At 37.0% G+C, this 17,266-nt stretch overlaps 1 protein-coding gene across 4 annotated transcripts; it reads right to left on the reverse strand.

Moving 5' to 3' along the window:
• Nucleotides 1-2,559: 2,559 nt before the first annotated feature.
• Nucleotides 2,560-16,828, reverse strand: SLC25A16 (solute carrier family 25 member 16). Of its 4 annotated transcripts, none has more exons than XM_034062101.1 (9): nt 16,644-16,828; nt 15,627-15,719; nt 13,379-13,512; nt 11,760-11,823; nt 7,363-7,484; nt 6,787-6,853; nt 5,831-5,993; nt 4,859-4,927; nt 2,560-3,133 (listed from the first exon to the last, which is right to left on the reverse strand). In XM_034062101.1, the coding sequence occupies exons 1-9, from the start codon at nt 16,735-16,737 to the stop codon at nt 2,977-2,979; spliced, it is 963 nt and encodes a 320-aa protein (XP_033917992.1). In that variant the 5' UTR covers nt 16,738-16,828; the 3' UTR covers nt 2,560-2,976. The 4 variants fall into 4 exon arrangements, with proteins under 4 accessions (XP_033917992.1, XP_030909126.1, XP_033917993.1 ...); XM_031053266.2 differs by lacking the exon at nt 16,644-16,828 and adding an exon at nt 16,005-16,023; XM_034062102.1 differs by lacking the exon at nt 7,363-7,484 and having other exon boundaries at nt 6,787-6,849; nt 16,644-16,764.
• Nucleotides 16,829-17,266: the final 438 nt, after the last annotated feature.

Raw genomic sequence — 17,266 nt, forward strand, 5'->3', positions numbered from 1 at the left:
CAGAGTGAGCTATCTATACTTATGAACAGTTAGCATGCTTTATATGCCTTTGTTTTTTAGGCCATACATTGAATCATGGAAATCTATGAGGGGAACCTAAAGCTGTGTCTTCCCCAGCACCTTATTCAATATATATTTGCCTGCTGCCACCCTAAGTAGCAAGTTTATTCTTAAAAGGTAAACTGAGATTAAATTTACCATGCAGCAGATTTAGCAAGTATGTAGTCACAGTGTGACCTGGTTCAGTAAGGCAACACCAATAAAATCCATTATTTTCTTTTTGTGGGTTAATGTCTCATCAGAACAGTAAAGGTACTATGTTGTCAATCTGCTCTGGAGGAGGCAAAATGTCAAACAGCACCCAAAGGTTAAATAGCAGAACAAAACAGTATAAATGGCAAGTAACGCCATCAACTTCCTGAACTGTTTTACTATGCAGCTGTGCTAGCAATATGGTAAGAGAACATGTCAGATTCTGCCAATAGGAGTGGAAATGAGTAGAGCACAGGAATCCTAACTCAGACCAGTCTGAAGCATCCCAAGATCCACTCCAAGGATGCGCGGAGGGGCAGTCCCTCACTCATATCACTGAAGCAGAGATCTCAATTGAACATACTCACACTAATTGCACAGAATAAAAACACAGTTAAGGACCAAGCAGACAGGACAGAGATCTTTTGGTTTATACCTGTTTCTCTTGAACAAACATAGTCGTTTTGAGGTGCAAATGTAAAAGAAGTCTTATAACCTTCAGCACTCCTTTATTTAAGAAAAGAGGGAAGGAATTTGAAGAGTTAGAATTTGTCAACTTTGAGGTCTCAGATCATTTAAATGAGCAACAAAAAAACATCTGGAGAACATCAGTAGGGAAAATTTTCAGTTCTAAGAATGTGGAGATGAAGTATGGAGTTTATTATAAAGACACAATGTTTAATCACTGCACACAAACTCCCCCCACACTGAGATTGTCAACACATATCATGGATAAGCCTCTGTAAGACTGTCCCAATTAAGGGAATGCTAAAATGGTGAGGATTTCTTTTCTATTATGTCGAAGAGTATTGGAAATGAGTGGGTTTAAAAATATTCACCAAGGCTAATTGATTAAAAAAAATAAAAAAATTACTGGATAGAACTATTAGTTCTATCTAATTATTATGATATGGACAAAGTCAGATATTTAGGCTCCTTACATGTGCTGAAAAAGTAAACAGGAAAAATAATTTGAAAGTATGTGATTATGGTATAGAAATGAGCTTTGCTGGACCCTAATCTTTTACTTCTTGTGGTCTAAAATTAGATATTTGCTTGTTCAGTACATTGAAAATACTGAAGAGAGAGATGGGGGAAAAAAGCTAATATATCAGTCCTTTTTTAATACAGTTAATTTAGCTCTACTGCAAGGACTACAAGACAAGAAAAAAAATCACTGATATTGTTTAGTGTTCATTTAAATGAAACTAAATGATGAGATGAAAATTCTTATTTGTTGTCTCTTAATTAAGAATGACAATGTTACAGAGATTTACCTACATGCATTCTTTCTTATTGTAATACAAACAAATCACACACATTAGTTCAAAATTTTTAATAAAATAAATTAAAATACATTTCTTTTTCTGTCCACAGCTCCATTGTTAAGTATCAAAGAAATACATAATTCTGAAAAACTGGGGAAAAAAAAAATGAGCCACAAAGTTGGTATTCAATATATAACTCAAAATACAGTCTGTCAAATTTGTCCAGATGAAGCAAATTGATCTTAAGCCACCCACCACTTAGCCAATTCTTGAAAGACACTGCTAAAATATTTACAATAAATAACTTAAAATCACTTAAAGTAAATGCTTTACAGTTTCCTGAATCAAGTGAGTAAAATCAAAAGTACCAATACAAATCATGTATAAACAAGTCTGTAAAATAATTCCCTCTACAAAAGGAACTGTAGAAGAAGGAAAACATAAAACAGTCTATTGCATACCATACTTTAGAAACGGTACATATACACATCTACAGCCTTCAATACAATCTTCATTTTCTTTTCTTGCACAAGAGGTTGAATGTGGTCCATATGCTTAAATAAGTAAAAGCAGCAGCATGCAGTCATGTTTGTCACCATGTTTTAAGGTAGGGACAAACCTGTTTACACAAGCTAGGACAGGAAAGTATGTAAAATACTCAGCCATCAATAAGCTGAATCAAGAACATTCAACTCCACTGAAGAGGTACAGAAATGCCTTTTAAGAGTAGGCCCATACTACCTGCCTTAAGGAGATCTTTTCTAGCACTTGTCACTGTAAAAGTTCCCCCTGCTTTTATTTGTGTAGCATTTTTCAGAACAGAACATACACCAAGTGACCAGCTTCCAAATTACAAGATCTCTAATAATGTTAAATACAACTGAGCATTTTTTCTTGATATGTGTGAAGAGACTGTCATATGGACCAGTCTAAAGACAGATGCATTGTTCTTGCATACAGAAACTTGTGCAAAAAAGTAATGAAAAGACGCTTAAGTTCAGCTTTTACAGAGCTGGCACATATTTGAACATGAAAACCATTCATTTTCTTCAAATCAGTTTATTTAATTATTAAAGAAGAACAGATGTCTACTATCTTAAAAAGCAATATAACTGTGTAACTCCTGGAATGGTGATGAAGCTAAATAACTAACAGCTTGAAACCTGTATAAAATGTGGGTGTAATATTAAAGCTGTGCAATTCTTAACATTGATCTAATGAAGCCTAGAAGATCAAGTGCATAAAAGTGTTTATAGATAACTAATGTTTATTTTGATCTGTCCCCTGGTTTGACTCCATGAAATTAACCACATTTTGGCAAATAAAAATGTCAGACAACAGCAGTTCCACAGCAACAAGTAACTTTTTTTTTTTTTTAATCTTCAAGCAACTTGCTCACCAATATATTTTAAGGACTGATAATGTAGTTTTATGGTAAAGTCTTCTAAAATAAAAATTAGTTGAGATGCAAGAATTGTTTCATAAGTTCATATGTGGTAAAAGCCACAGCCTGGGAAGGAATGCAACGAATGTAATTTAGAGATAAGCCACGGTATAATCCTCTTCGTATTCCATGTTGTTGATACACATATTTCAGTGTCTGCACCATTGTACTGGAAAACAAAGAACTCAAATCATTATTGGATACACATATTCAGTAGTCAAAATCACTGCAAAACACTTGTTACACTTGGTTCTTAAGAGATCTATGGAGAAAAACCTATGGGACTTTGTAAAGCATTATAGACTGCCCAGGACTTAGAACACAGCCTGAGCTTCTGGAAGAAACTGGGCCATAAGAGCTGGGAATTGGAAAGAGGACAGTGCAATCCCATCTAAAGAAGTTTAAGTCAGAAAACACATGCCCTAATAGATACACTAAGACATGTTACATCAGAATGGCTATACTTCTATTCTCTGTCTGACAGGAAGTTGAGAAGCACCAATTCTCGTACAAATATAATACAGAGTAACAGAAACATAATTTGCTCAATGTAGCACACACTTCTTGCATTACAGATCAGTATGTAGGCTTGCATCCTATTCTTTCTTTGAGCACTTGATCATACTACCCATCCTTCTAAAGTTCTGCATAGAAAGTTTCTGTTTAGCTCTCTGTGTAGCTTTGTCCACAATGACAAAAAGCTAGTATTTTCTCTCAGAAGAGAAGTGCTAAAATTTGTTATGGATATATTCAACCTTATTGGAAGCAGAATTTGCTTTATATATGCAAGAAGAACAGTTTTTCTCACATGCTTACACTGAAACTGAGCAAATGAGTGTTGAATGCAAAATTATGTGAAAATCTGCAAGGTGCTCAATATTTCCAAGCTATTAAAGACGCTGCTGTTTAAGAACAGCTTCCATATGCCTCAAAGCTTTAAGGTTTCCTAGTTGTTTTATGATCTCCTTCTCTGAAGGTATATATGCTTACTCTCCTTCAAGGCACAGCTCTCTCCAAACACAGTTGCAACAATACTGTTAAACTGGGAAGGCTAGTGTCTGTAGAAGCAGGCGACGCAAATGTAGAAAGTAGGCCCCCAATAAAAATTAACATATATTTTTAAAGTATCTGGAGTGGAAAACAGGCAAGGGGGGGAAGGGATTTAAGGCTGCTAAGGAAAACAGAATGTCAGCTTTCACAGTAAGCAACATATACACATTTGCTTATGAAAGGTCACCAAGAGAGACTACTGTTACTAAGATCCAACTCATCATAGAGGAGATTAACAGTTAATCATGCTGGATTTAGACATGCAGTTCCACAAAATTGAAAGTAACAAAGATAAAACTGCCCTGCAATTTCATTTTATTGAGGCAATTTAAAATGTAGGAAGTTTTTCAAGATGAAAACTGATTTAATAATATGATTTTACGGATATGGTACTTATACTTCTGTTGGAAAACCCCAATGTGTGGCGTGTGGGATATTACCACCAGTGCAAGAAAAGTCAAATATTGTGTAAAATCATCTTATCGAACAGACTCTGCACCGTTAAAAATCACTTTGAAACATTGTTTCAGTAAAAGCATGCAGTCTCAGCAATCCTGCCATTATTAAAGGAAGACATTGCAAGTTGAGTTAATGCAAAAGAAGTGTTACTAATACAAACGCAGTATTATTAACAAAAGTGTTGTTGAGATTTCAGGTTTTTTTTCCTAACCCCAGAATGATAATGGCAACTTTTGCCTGTGTGGAAACTTACTCATTAAAAAAAATTAAGAAATCAACAACACAATAGTTTGGGGGGTTTATTTTGTTACTTTTAAAACTAAGAATTTAACTTTGCTCAGACATCTAAAAATTCCATTATTATGGATGAAAAGAAGATACTTACAGGCACTTTTCAGAGTCTGGGAGAACTGCTCCTAACTGCATCCGCCTACGAGTTACATCAAGGGGATATCTATAGAAAAGATATTTGAACAGCAGTTCAACCAGATGTGTGATGACTATATGAATATTGTTTAAAAAAAAGAATAAAGAAGTTCACGAACAACCCCCAAGCTCCCTTTTCAGGGAGTCAGGAATGTGGCTCAGATTCTCAACACAGCTGAAAGTTCTCCTAAAAAGGAAGACTTCCCCTATACAATCAAAATGAGCAAATCAGATCTCTTAATATATTCCATTTGGCATGAGTAAGGAAGATACACGAAGATCAGATGAGACTGTAAAACAGTCTGTAAAACACTGGAGAGTGAATCAAAAACAAAATTAACAGTTTAAGAATTAACAGAAAATTAATTTGTAATGTAGTGCTTTAGTGAAAAGTTGATGCCATAAAAGCCTATTAAATTAATTTTATGGACAAAATAAAACATGACCAGGACAGCATGAAAATGGAGAAAGCAAGCAAAGTAATTTAAAAAATGCCAAATACAATATCTAAGACTTGGGTCTTCTTTTTTTTTTTTTTGCTTTTTTTTGTTTATTGTTATTTTGTTTTGTTTGTTCTATGGCTTCCCAAGTTGCATTGTTTTGAAAATAAATTCCAGTAATGAATATCTGCAAGTTATATTTATGGTCAGAATTCCATAGCTTACCAAACAAGATTCCAACTGATTTTAGGAGATCTGTCTGAATTTAATTGACTCAATGCATGTATCTTTAAAGACCCTGAAGATTAAACAGATGTTTAGTAAATTAAACAGAAGGAAATAAATGAATTCCCGTGTCTGACTGACCTGATTTAAAAATTTCACTAATAACAATGAGACTTATGTAAAATCATATTCGCAGATACAAGTTGCTTTAGAATAAATGGCTGTATAGGCAAACAAACAACCCCACAAACAATACCCACACTTACGATATCGTCTGAGCTATTGCTCCAGCTATGCCACCACACAGCAGATTTATGTGTGTTTTCAAAACTAAGACATCAGGATTATCTAATGAAGGCCGTCCAAGCAAGTTAGGTGCTTGAGAAAGTCCAATGCTCTTTAAGGTACCAAAAGTAAAAAATGAAAAACCTAAAAGAAAATTTAATGTACTTTCATAAAAAAACAAACTTTGTCAATGCATCATCATAATAAACAAAAAGCTGCACTTAAAAAATTAAACTATTTTCCAGTTCTTTTAGAAGTTTTTCTTCAGCAGAAAGAAATAAGACTAATATTTTGAACTTCTACGCTAACTTCTGTCCAAATGAATCAGTGTTTATAATTAACATTGAAAGAATTCTTTAAATAAGACAGACTGAGGGTTTTAAATTATTGGATTGCTCAGGAGTTAAGAGTAACTCCTAAGATCTTTTTTAGCTGAAGAAAATCTCATCTTTTAATTATGGGTATATTTTAGCTGTGCACTTCTGGGGTTCCCCCATTCCACATGGCTTTAAGTTGTCTAAGTAGTTATATGAAAGTCACCAGGAGATGGAGCCAATACAGAGGCTGTGGATCTCAATCCATAAAGCTCTCTGCTCTCGGGGATCTACTTGTTTGAGAAAAAATATCTCAAGTGCTTTCTTGTGGGAAAACTGGGAAGCAGAAGAGAAAGAACCACTACTTTACCTCTCTCCCTCTCACCTCCAAATTTCAGAAAAGGTAAGCTTTGCCTATTGAGGTTGATTTATGACACATTGATCAATTCTAGATTAAGACTGAAGAGTTGCAAGTGCTTCTACTGGCCTCCCCTCTCCATCCAGTAAAAACCAGAATCTTTCTATTTTAACAGAAGCTAAGTAACTAGGTGTACAAATGCATTATGTAAATTTAGTAGTGCACATAACTGCTGAAGGATTGCCATGTTCTGTTTTTGACTTACCCGCGTATGGTGCCATTCCTACAATAGTTGGCATCAGCCCTTTGTAGAATCCACTAAAACCACCTTCCTTTGAAAGAAAAATACAGGTAAATTTTTGGCAAGAAATACAATAGATATCTTAAGAAGTTGTATGACTGTTCATACAAATTCACATGACAGCAATCTGATTTGCATCATCTAGCACAAAGGAGCTAAAATCAAGTTCCATTTCTTCAGCCTGAAGAATTGAGGGAACTGCTGCCACAGGATATACAGAAGTGAAAATGAAGGAGAAAAATCTACATCCAATAGAGACATCTGTGTATTATACATACCCCTTCTCCCCAGTTTTTTTTTCTGTATCATTACTACTAGCTCTTGAAAAGCAACTCCTCTCTGCTGTTTTTGAACTCCTACTTATGTAGTCTTAGCAGCCTAAGTAGAAGCATCTAGATAATTTTTTACATTAAAATGATTCAATATGCACGCAATGAAGTCATGTTATTTTCCACCAAGCCACTATTTTCAATGCAGCGCAACATTCTTTAAAGAGCATACTTGGCTTTGGACAGGACTGAAGATTAAAAGAAAAAATACCTTTGTGTAAATCATCTTGAATGCATGGATAATTCCCATGTACTTGTGTTCCCCTTTTACTTGGAATGCCAGACGAACTCTAACCATATCAAGAGGGTAAGTACAAATCACTGCTGTAATACCTTTATTAAAAACAAAAACAAAACAAGCGAAAAAAACTCACCTACACCTTATCTAATTCTAGGATTATAATGAAAACTCAAATTTCCTTTTGTGGCAGTGAATATAATAGCATATACAAATTATTTGGTTAACAAAACACTTAAAGTCACTTATAATCAGCAAATAGGAACACTAACTTCAGGAACACATGAAAGATTTATGTTTATACTTTGTGTTCACTGGAGCGGCACACCTAGGCTTTGATTTTCCAAAGACTTACAGGCCTAACTGTATTCAAATGAACAATCTTACTTAAGTCCATGGTTCATAAGCATCAGGCTAGCCAACTGCATCAGCTTTTCTGGATTGCAACCATGAAACTTAATCCAACCACAGCTTGGGGAAAAAACAATAAATAAATAAAAAAGCAAACCACCAAATTTACATGTTTAATTTCAAAAAGGTTGTGTCAGAATTTGATGTGAGTACTGGATATAGATATATAGATTACTGGATATAGACACATGTATCTACTGCCTCTGAAAATACTAAATATATTCTAATGGCATTTAAAGGAAAGTCAGAGTGGTAGTGATGAAAAGTACTTCACTGCATTGCATTACTGCATTTTAATAGTTCATGTTAACACCTGCTTTAAAACTCTGACCAAAACAACCTAGTTCTGAACTTAAGATGCAAAAAAAAAAAAAAAACCCAACCAAATCTTGATATTTATCCAGCTATGAACTGCTTCAAAATTGATTAATGCTGACCACCTTGTACTTTTGGAAACAGAACTTCAGTACATAGAACAACTCCTCCAACGGTTACCTGAGTAATAAATTACTTCCTACTACTAGGTTTTGAGATAAACCACTCAACTGCTGACAAATGATTTGACAGGAACATTTAAAACTGTTTACTAAAAACAGAGGTCATTTCTGATGTCATAGCACCAGCACTTAAAAAAAACCCAACCAAGGAACCAAACAAAAAAAAGCAAACAAAAAAAAATAGGAGAAGGAGAAAAAGAAAGTAAAAACCTTCGTGTTTCCTAGCAGACTCTGAATTAGTTAAACATTACCTTTAAAAATTAGTCCTAGAAGATAAGCACACTTTTTATGCTGGCAAGAAATTACCACCTCCTCTTTAAGTTTTAATAGTGTCTGATTAAGACTTCTTTTCGTAGGTGTGTAATTTCTCCTCCTTTCCACAAGGTCAAAAGAAAACCGTAACAGGGAAGGGATAAAAAAATAAAACCATCATAACTCAAACACAACTCTACCAGCAAACAAACTCTTCACAGAAAGTCATTCCTTTTTTTTTTTCTGTTAAAATCCTCTAGCCATATATTCTGGGAAGAAAAATGGGATTTTTAATATCAGCCACAAAATATGCTTTCTGGAAGCAACTGCGAGAGGCATGTTACTGCTTACTGTTCATATAAGCAAAATATATATACAAGGGATCAAGGTTTCCTTTAGGACTCAGAAGAGACACTATCCTTTCTGAGAAGAATGGTGATCAGTTTTGGGACACAAAGATATTCTGATGAAATCAACAAAATTACTCATCTCTATTCCCTAATTATGAGTTGTCAGAAATCAAATCACAGCATCTCAAGGCTGATTCCCTGTCCTGAGGAAGCAAAGTCTATCCCAGATAATGAGAGTTGAGATAAAAATGTCTCCCATGTTCAGTTAAACAGGACAGAATTGGAAGTATCTCAACACTTAAGAGATACATACTGCAACTCCCAGTGTCTGGATTGAGACAGTCAGTATCCTCCCAGATCCATACCATTTCCTAATCGCATTTACTAAAAGTAAAAAACTAAAAACATGTTTTCTGTAAAGGTTTCATGTAATTTGAGTTGATTCTAGATAACATCTGGTATTTTTTAGCTTTTTTGATCTTTAACTTCATCAAGTGCAGGGTAGGAAATACACATGTCTGTGCTTTAGTTCAGATTTTTCAATTAGAAAATACAGAAATACTTAGATTTGCAATATCACCCTGTGATATAGGTGTTATTTCATCATTTTGTTTCCTAAACCCCACTGACCTCTATGATTTCTCTATCTTCTCTCCAACTGTCTTTCTTTAGAAGCTATACACCATCTATTTGCTAATGAGGTGTTACAACTGAAATTTGAATCACACAAGACTCAGGAAATCCAGAGTTAAAGTTTCCACAGTAACTTTAACTTGGCCTCCTTAAATATATGCATTACAATAGGTTTTTCTTTTGTCTTACCCCACTGCCTCCATTCTCATTGCCCTGTTTTCCCTGTGAATATGCTTTTGATCCTATCAGTTACAAAAGATACTCAGAAGTTTCCCACCCCTTTGAAACGATTTCTGTTGACTGCTAGTAATGTTGGAAACACTGACATAAGCAACACTTAAGTATCAGTAGTGTAGACGGAAGTGAAAGCAGACAGCTGTGTGGGTACTTGGTGTAAAGAGGACAAAAAGGAAAGAGAAACAAGGGTTATCCATTTTCAACTGTAATGTTAGGCTCCAGGAAACTGTGAAGACCCCTCTCTACCAATGCTGAGGTGCATGCTGTGTGCTATCTCCTTTAGTCAGTTAAACTTGGAAGAAACAGAGTACTATCCCTTATTGGAGATAGCAAGAAACTAAGCCACAGGATTTAAAGCAAGAAATATTAACAGTTGCTTTTAAAAGTTTGTTCTTATTTTGTTTGCAAACCTAGATAACTTCTGTATCAGATTTCAAACTCTAAGCTCTTCTTAGTGTCTCCTTTCTCCTCATATTTTCTTGGCATACTCAATATAGAAAGTAGGACACTGATACGTGTTAGTATTACCTGGCTGCTGTATTGATTTCACTACATGCCCAAGTCTAACTCATGTATGCAGCTTTGGTGTTCTCCATACCATATCGTTGAGTATATTGTACTTAAATGCACCCCATGAAACATTTCATTTGATCATGGTTTCCAGGTAGTACTGTATATTAATTTTAATTCTATTACTTAAGCACACAAACCACATTTAACCAGTAAGATGCCTCAAACAATGCCAGATGCTATTAATTTATCTACACAAAGAATTCCAGCATGTCCAACACTGCCAGAGTTACGCTGATTAGTCTATGTTTTCACAGTGCCTCAAGTCAGATTCCAGGTCTCTGAGAAGGGTCCCAAAATAGCTAATAAGCTTTTTCTTTGGGGAAGGCGGAAGAGGAGAGGAAGAGTGTGTTCTTTAATACAATTAAAACTGGAGGGAAAGAATGAAATTTTTTAAGAAGAAAAAAAACCCCAAACAGAACAACAACAAAAAACACAGTCAACAAAAAACCACCTAGGTATTTTTTCCACTTCTTTCAGATACAAAGCCAACCAAGTTCTGGAACATATCTTGCCAAATGTGTTTTGCTGAGTTTTAGGATCTTTGATTTTTTTATTTCATCTCTTTCGTTTTGTTCTGATGGCATGCAAAACAAAATACTTTAATAAGATCTTTCTAGTTTAACTAAAGCTAGTGCTAACAAATCCCATTATTTTTATTCCAAAAAGAAGCTAAATATTAATATTCATGTCATAACTACTTATAAAACAGTATTAAGCCTAAAAACTACAAGCTAAAAGCACACAAAGAACCACCTCAACTGAAAAACAGTCCACTATCACTTAGCTTTCTCTGTTTTTTCTTAGCCAATTATGGCTGAATGACTAGCAAAAGGAAAACAGAAATGTATAATCATACTATATACTGGCAGTTTAAAATGGGATTTTTCTACTGATACTGCACTAACTGATAAATTATGCTTTTTAACATTCACATGTATGATCTGAAAAGTATCATGAAAATCCTCCATTGCATGCTGAAAAGTACAGACATTCCTGGCAAATCCAAAAAATCGACGTGTTTAAGGGCAGATTCTTACCATTCTCTCTAAGTCTATGGACTTACTTTCCACATAGCAGAAACAGCAGTCAGGCTGATGAGCCAATTCTATTGAAACCTGCATCTTTATACTTGATCTTGATGAGGCTGGATTTTTCTTTTTTTTAAGCCATAATGAACACAGTAAAAATGTGCTTTACAACACAGCACAGAATTCAATGCTTGAACAAATATATTTTAAAGAAAACTCAGACAAACAGTTTTCAATTGGGCAACTATTTGTTCCATTAACCATTTACTAGTACTTTTGCTTAATACAAATCTGCAACAGTTTGACCTGAGAACACATCAAATCATCCTCTAAACAAATATTAACTTTCCAGCAAAAGGGATGTCTGAAATACAAGTACAGAACTATACCTGCCATGGATCCAGCCATTAATCGATGCACATGCCCTGAAATCCCAAGTTGCTTCTTTATTACCTACAAAATACAGCACATTTACAATAATCGTACATCAGAAAACACAGGGAAGTACAGCACACAGTTTATTGGCACATTCATGTAACCTCTGCAGCTGTTTCCAAAAAGTTTACAACACTACAAATGCAAACCAAATCACTTAATTACTGTTAAAGGAATTTTCTGAGCATTGTTGCCATTACCAAGTTCTTATTAAAAACATGAAAGTGCCAAAATTCTACTAACAAGGCAGAATTAGTTGAAAGTATTTGTACTTTTTACTTCAGAAACTAGACTGATTAGTTATCTTTAATATGTTATACAAGGTAAACTGAATACTATCCTTGCGTGAGAGAATGAAAAGGATACTGAGAAAAGCTGAAAAGTGGGACATTTGAGACGAGTAAATTTTTCTTCTACACACAGCATATGAAACATACTCCTATAAGGCTGTTTTTAAGACTTTAAATGGATTTTTTAAAAAATCAAGCTTTTATCAGACTACTTTAAAAGCAATTTCTGCTATCAAGAAAATAATTTTGTATCTTCCTTTATATTTTTCCCATTCTACACATTTCTGCAAAACATCTTAAATGTTGTTTTCAATTAATAAATAAGACTGCTCTGATGCCAAAAGGTTTCTCAAAATTTGCAAATTTGTAAATCATTATAAAGCATGGCATGCAGTCTTTCATTCAACACAACATAAAACAAAACCAAATCTATAGCATTTATGATTGTACCACAAAAAAAGAAACTCTAAAACTTGTAACAATTACTTCTTTGTATCAGCCTTCTGGAATTTGCTCTTTAGAGAAGGGAACCACAATTTCAGTCTCACTGTCTTCAGTCAAGATCATGCGATTTACTTCACTGGGTATTCAGTCTGACCTTCCCAACACAGAATTCCTTATCCCTAACAGTAAAATGGTATTCTTCGCCACATATAAGGAACATTTAAAACATGTTCATGTTAACACCTGACCTCCAAAAGGAGTTACATGGATTTATTATGTATTAATGTATTAAATACACAAGAGCAGAAAGGATTCCACCACTTTTGTACAACCCTGAAATAAGCATTTTCTCTTCCAGGTCATTTCTATCTAGATCCTAACATAGCCATTTGTCAGGTCAAATATAACAGTCATATCCAGACAAATTTTCAAATTTAAGTTATTCCATCCATCAAGTACTAAGAATCCCAACACAATAGGTTCCATTTCACATTTTGTTGCTACATTGTTCACAAAGGGCTACTTTATAGCAATATAAACAGCAGCAGACTTGAGACTTTTTTTTTCATTAAAAAGAGAAAAAGTATTCTCACAATACAAAGGTACAAGAATCAGTGGGGTTTTTTTTCTCCTTAAGCAATACTACAAAAAGTTTCACTGGTGTCCTGACATTTTTAACAGGTAGATTCAGATAAACTTAATAAGCAAACTTAGAAAAGACATGCAGCTAATTAATATTGTAAAAGTGTCAGTGTTAGTTTTGACCACTTAAAGAATATGTATTCATTGTAGGCAGGGAACAAAGAAAATGAAAAAGAAAGCAAAATAAATACAACTACCTTTTTATATTGGTCAAATGCCATAAACTGAATTGCGCCATATGGAAAGATTCTAATCATCATTGCCCCGTTTCCTTTATACAGCCCAAGGTAACCTTCCTTTCTGGGGACAGCACACAATGCAGAAAACACTCCTGCCAGCAATACAAAAAAAAATATTTTTTGTGGGGAGGGGAAAAAATAAATCAAGCAAATATTAACAACAGTAAGAAAGTATGCATAGAATTGAGGCTGGATAGTGTTGCCTATTAACTGTGAGAGTGGAAAATCCACTTCAGTGCCCAAACACTGCCAGAAGCAGGAGATTTAAGGTTAAGTCTTATCAGTTTTCTCACCTCCCAGACTCAATGAACCTCTTTCCAAATCACACATTCAGGCCCCATGACTTCCTGGACTGCAAGTAATCCTACTGCAGATGATGCTATCCACCCACAGAAGCTAATACTAGCAACAGAAGGAAAGAAACTGGTTGACTTGCAATTCAGCCAATTTAAAATACTTAAAAATCTAAAACCATGGGAAAACAATCTGATATTGCTACATGCCATCATGAAGGACAGGAAGTAAACGAGTTTAAGACTGTCACTACTTCCACCTTAAACATTTCACACTTCCTGTCCCAGAATTGTTGCAATGTGAAGCAACCCTATTCCCTTAATAGATAAGAAACAACACAAGATCACACAAAGTCTGAGAAAAACCTACAGTTTTATTATAAACATATTATCAGTTGTGCACAATTGCTATCAAATAGAGTTTCAAATTATTTTTAAAGGAACAAACTAACAATTAAACAGTTTTCATTCATATGCAACTATTTAATTATATAAGAGCTGAACAAGAAAAAGGCTCACACATTTATCTTACTTTCAGCCAGTTAAAAAAAAAAAAAGCGTAGTTGAAAAACTTCAAATGGAAGTTTCACCAAAACAAATATTATTTAGTTTCTGGAATTCCAAGAATACAATATTAAATGTATTTCTAAGGTCATGCAAATACTTATGCCATGATTAAAATTTCTCTCTATTCTGTCATGAGGAGTTACTGTTCTTATTTCTTAAAACACATGCTCCAAGAGCCGTGTGGCACCAATGCCAGACCAAGGGCAGCAAAAACATTTAGTGAGGGCTTTGGTTAACTAATCAATCTATCATGTCTCTGCACTTATAGGTATCTCACCCACATAATTTTCTTCTTTGCCTGCATGTAACAAGGATATGCAGTCAAGTCAGACACATTTCAAATAATCAGCATCATATCTAACACCCTAAATAGGGAAGAAGATTTTGCTAATTATGGCACAGTACAAAGCAAACAGAAAATAAAAATTGAATATATCAGTCAAACCAATTATTTCAGACTTCAATTCTTAGACTGCAGATCTGAGTGTCTACTTACGTTACCAAAACACTACCCTATTTGTGTTTCCCTTTTTGGGACAGTCAAGTGAATATCTTCACAAAAACTCCACTGTTTCTGTTTAGTGTCTGAGGGGAAAAATTCCAAAGTGTTGTTACATGTAAAATTAACCTATTCCATTTGTTTTCTTGACAATGTAACACACTTGTATTCAGAACCTAAATTATGACATACTTCAAAAACGTATGACATAAAATACCTCAAATGCTATGCACAAGAGGGCACTGTTACAGCCCCACAGAGAATGGTTTTGAACATGCTAACTAGGTTTCTTTTCTCACCATGATGCAACACAGATGCAGAAGACAGATCGGCTGCACAAATCCACTTTTACCTTCAATTCACAACCACCATGCTGCTGTCTGTAAGCAAGCACGTATGAATTTTGCAGGATTCAGTAATCACTATCTTGTAATTACCAGCACCCATTAACAAGGGCTGCTGAGCCCTGAGAACTGGCAATCACTGTACCAGACTGCTACCAGCAGCAGTGACGTTTCTTACATAAATGATCCAAGCTTTGAACCTGTGATTACCAATCTCCTGCAGGCTTCAGTGAGGGGAAGATCAAGCTGAGCTCTTACATGCCTTATTGAGGATTATTCTGACATCTCAATCTGTAACACACCAACCAATGCCACAACTTACTTGCACAGAGCTTTGCTTTTCTTCTTAAGCACTAACAAAACATGGCACAGAAACTGACCAGACTGATGCAACCTTCTGTCCAGTCAATGCCTTCTTTTTTATCAGCCACATCATATACATCAGCATGCCCAAGCCATACACATTGAATTTAAAACAAAAAATGAGACAGCAACCATCTTACCTAGGTGTTTGTAATGGTGGTTATGAGCTTGCAGCAAAATCTTTACTCGATCCAGTGGTGCAGTAGTTGTTTTGGCACAACATCCTGCAACACCTTTCCAAGAGGGAAAACAGAAAAGTGATGGGTTGTAAAAGTTCTTTACATCAGAGACAAATCAGGTATTTCTTTAAAAAAAAAATAAATGGAATAAGGGAGGAGAAACTCATGGACTGAAAAAAGCCCTTATGATGAATAAACAGCCTCTATTAGAAATAAGCTACAAAACTATTAAGACCTTAATGAAACATATGAACTACTTTTCCAGATTACAAAAACCCAGGACTCCACTGCTCTCAGCTGCCGAAGTCACAGCAGAACCTTTCAGAGAAAGTTACGCACTTTCCCACCTGGTTCCCTCCTCCCCTTCGGCGGAAAACTGCCCTGGCTGTTCTCCCAGAGGAGTGAGGTACGTGTCCACCGTGTATCCTGCGCTGCTTCAGAGCCAGAGATGCAACAGCGAGCACACACTGACATGAAAGATTTAAATAAACGAAACGTCTTTCTGTCCCCTTGCAAACCACGCATATGCGACGACACCCCGTGGGAAGAACAAAGAGGCTTTTTCCGTCAGCTTCACAATCTCTGAATCTTCTCAGCCGCAGCCGCAACTGCTTCCGGAGGGGGACAACCAACCTTTCCCCGTACCCTGGCTAGGGCTAGAGCTCTCGGACTCTAGTTGCGACTGCCCGGGACTCCTCACTGATGCTGATACACATGCGAGACGCGAGCCACCGCGCATTAGCAGATCGTGACGGGGGAGGAAACCCCCACTTCCCCTAGTGACAATCCTCTCGACAGCAGCTTTACAGGGGATATTGACACGGAAGTGACCTCTGCTCTCCCCCAGCTCCGCACCCCGGCCCGCCCGCCCTGCTCTCCTCCGCCGAAGCCGGCTATCCCACTCCTGGCAGCCCGTGGAAGGCCACCACAGCCCAGGCACCGCACGCCGCCGGGCAAGGGCCCACCCGGGACACCCACCTCCAGCGATGAAGGAGCGCAGCCAGTAGAAGTCGCGGTGTGCCGCGCCCGGGGGCAGCGCGGCACCAGGCCCCGCCGCCGCAGGGGAAGCCATGGGGCAGGGCCAGGCCAGGCGCGGGCGCGGGCGCGGGCGGCGGCGGCACCCTCAGGCGGCGAGCGGGCAGCGCATGGGGCAGCGGCGCCCCTGCCGCTGCGCAGGGGCGGAGCTCGGGGCGGCCCGCGATGAGCCATGGCCGGGGCCGGCAGGCCGCGCCGAGGCGCCTGTTTATGGCGTCAGACGCGGGGAGGCGGGCTTGGGGAGGCCTTGGGTGACCGGCTGGAGCCGCAGCGCTCGGAGCCGCCGCTGTGGCCGCTGCTCATCGCGTACTCGGTCCGGTGCAGCGCGGAGGATGGCGGAACGGGGAGCTAGCTCCTCATCCTCAGCCAGCTGTGTGGATTAGCAGTAACCACGGGAGCCGCGTGTTGCTGGTTGAAAAACGTCATCCATGCCCTACTGTTGCAGCGCATACGTATTTGTAGACCTGTATGTGCGTGCAGCCAAAGCATAAATAGTGTTAATTAGGCTATCCAGTAAAATACATAAATTTTATTAAGCGTTTAAATGGTTACTTAAACCTCATACT

The sequence above is a fragment of the Melopsittacus undulatus genome, chromosome 4 (assembly GCF_012275295.1).
Source record: "Melopsittacus undulatus isolate bMelUnd1 chromosome 4, bMelUnd1.mat.Z, whole genome shotgun sequence".
NCBI lineage: Eukaryota > Metazoa > Chordata > Aves > Psittaciformes > Psittaculidae > Melopsittacus > Melopsittacus undulatus.

What these genes read in the sequence shown, in the direction of transcription:
- SLC25A16 (XM_034062101.1), bottom strand. Translation starts at nt 16,737, where the DNA reads ATGGCTTCCCCTGCGGCGGCGGGGCCTGGTGCCGCGCTGCCCCCGGGC. An exon ending in GCGCTCCTTCATCGCTGGAG is followed by an intron (nt 15,720 to 16,643) that starts GTGGGTGTCCCG and finishes CCTCTTGGAAAG; the next exon opens with GTGTTGCAGGATGTTGTGCC. An exon ending in CCACCATTACAAACACCTAG is followed by an intron (nt 13,513 to 15,626) that starts GTAAGATGGTTG and finishes TATTGCTGGCAG; the next exon opens with GAGTGTTTTCTGCATTGTGT.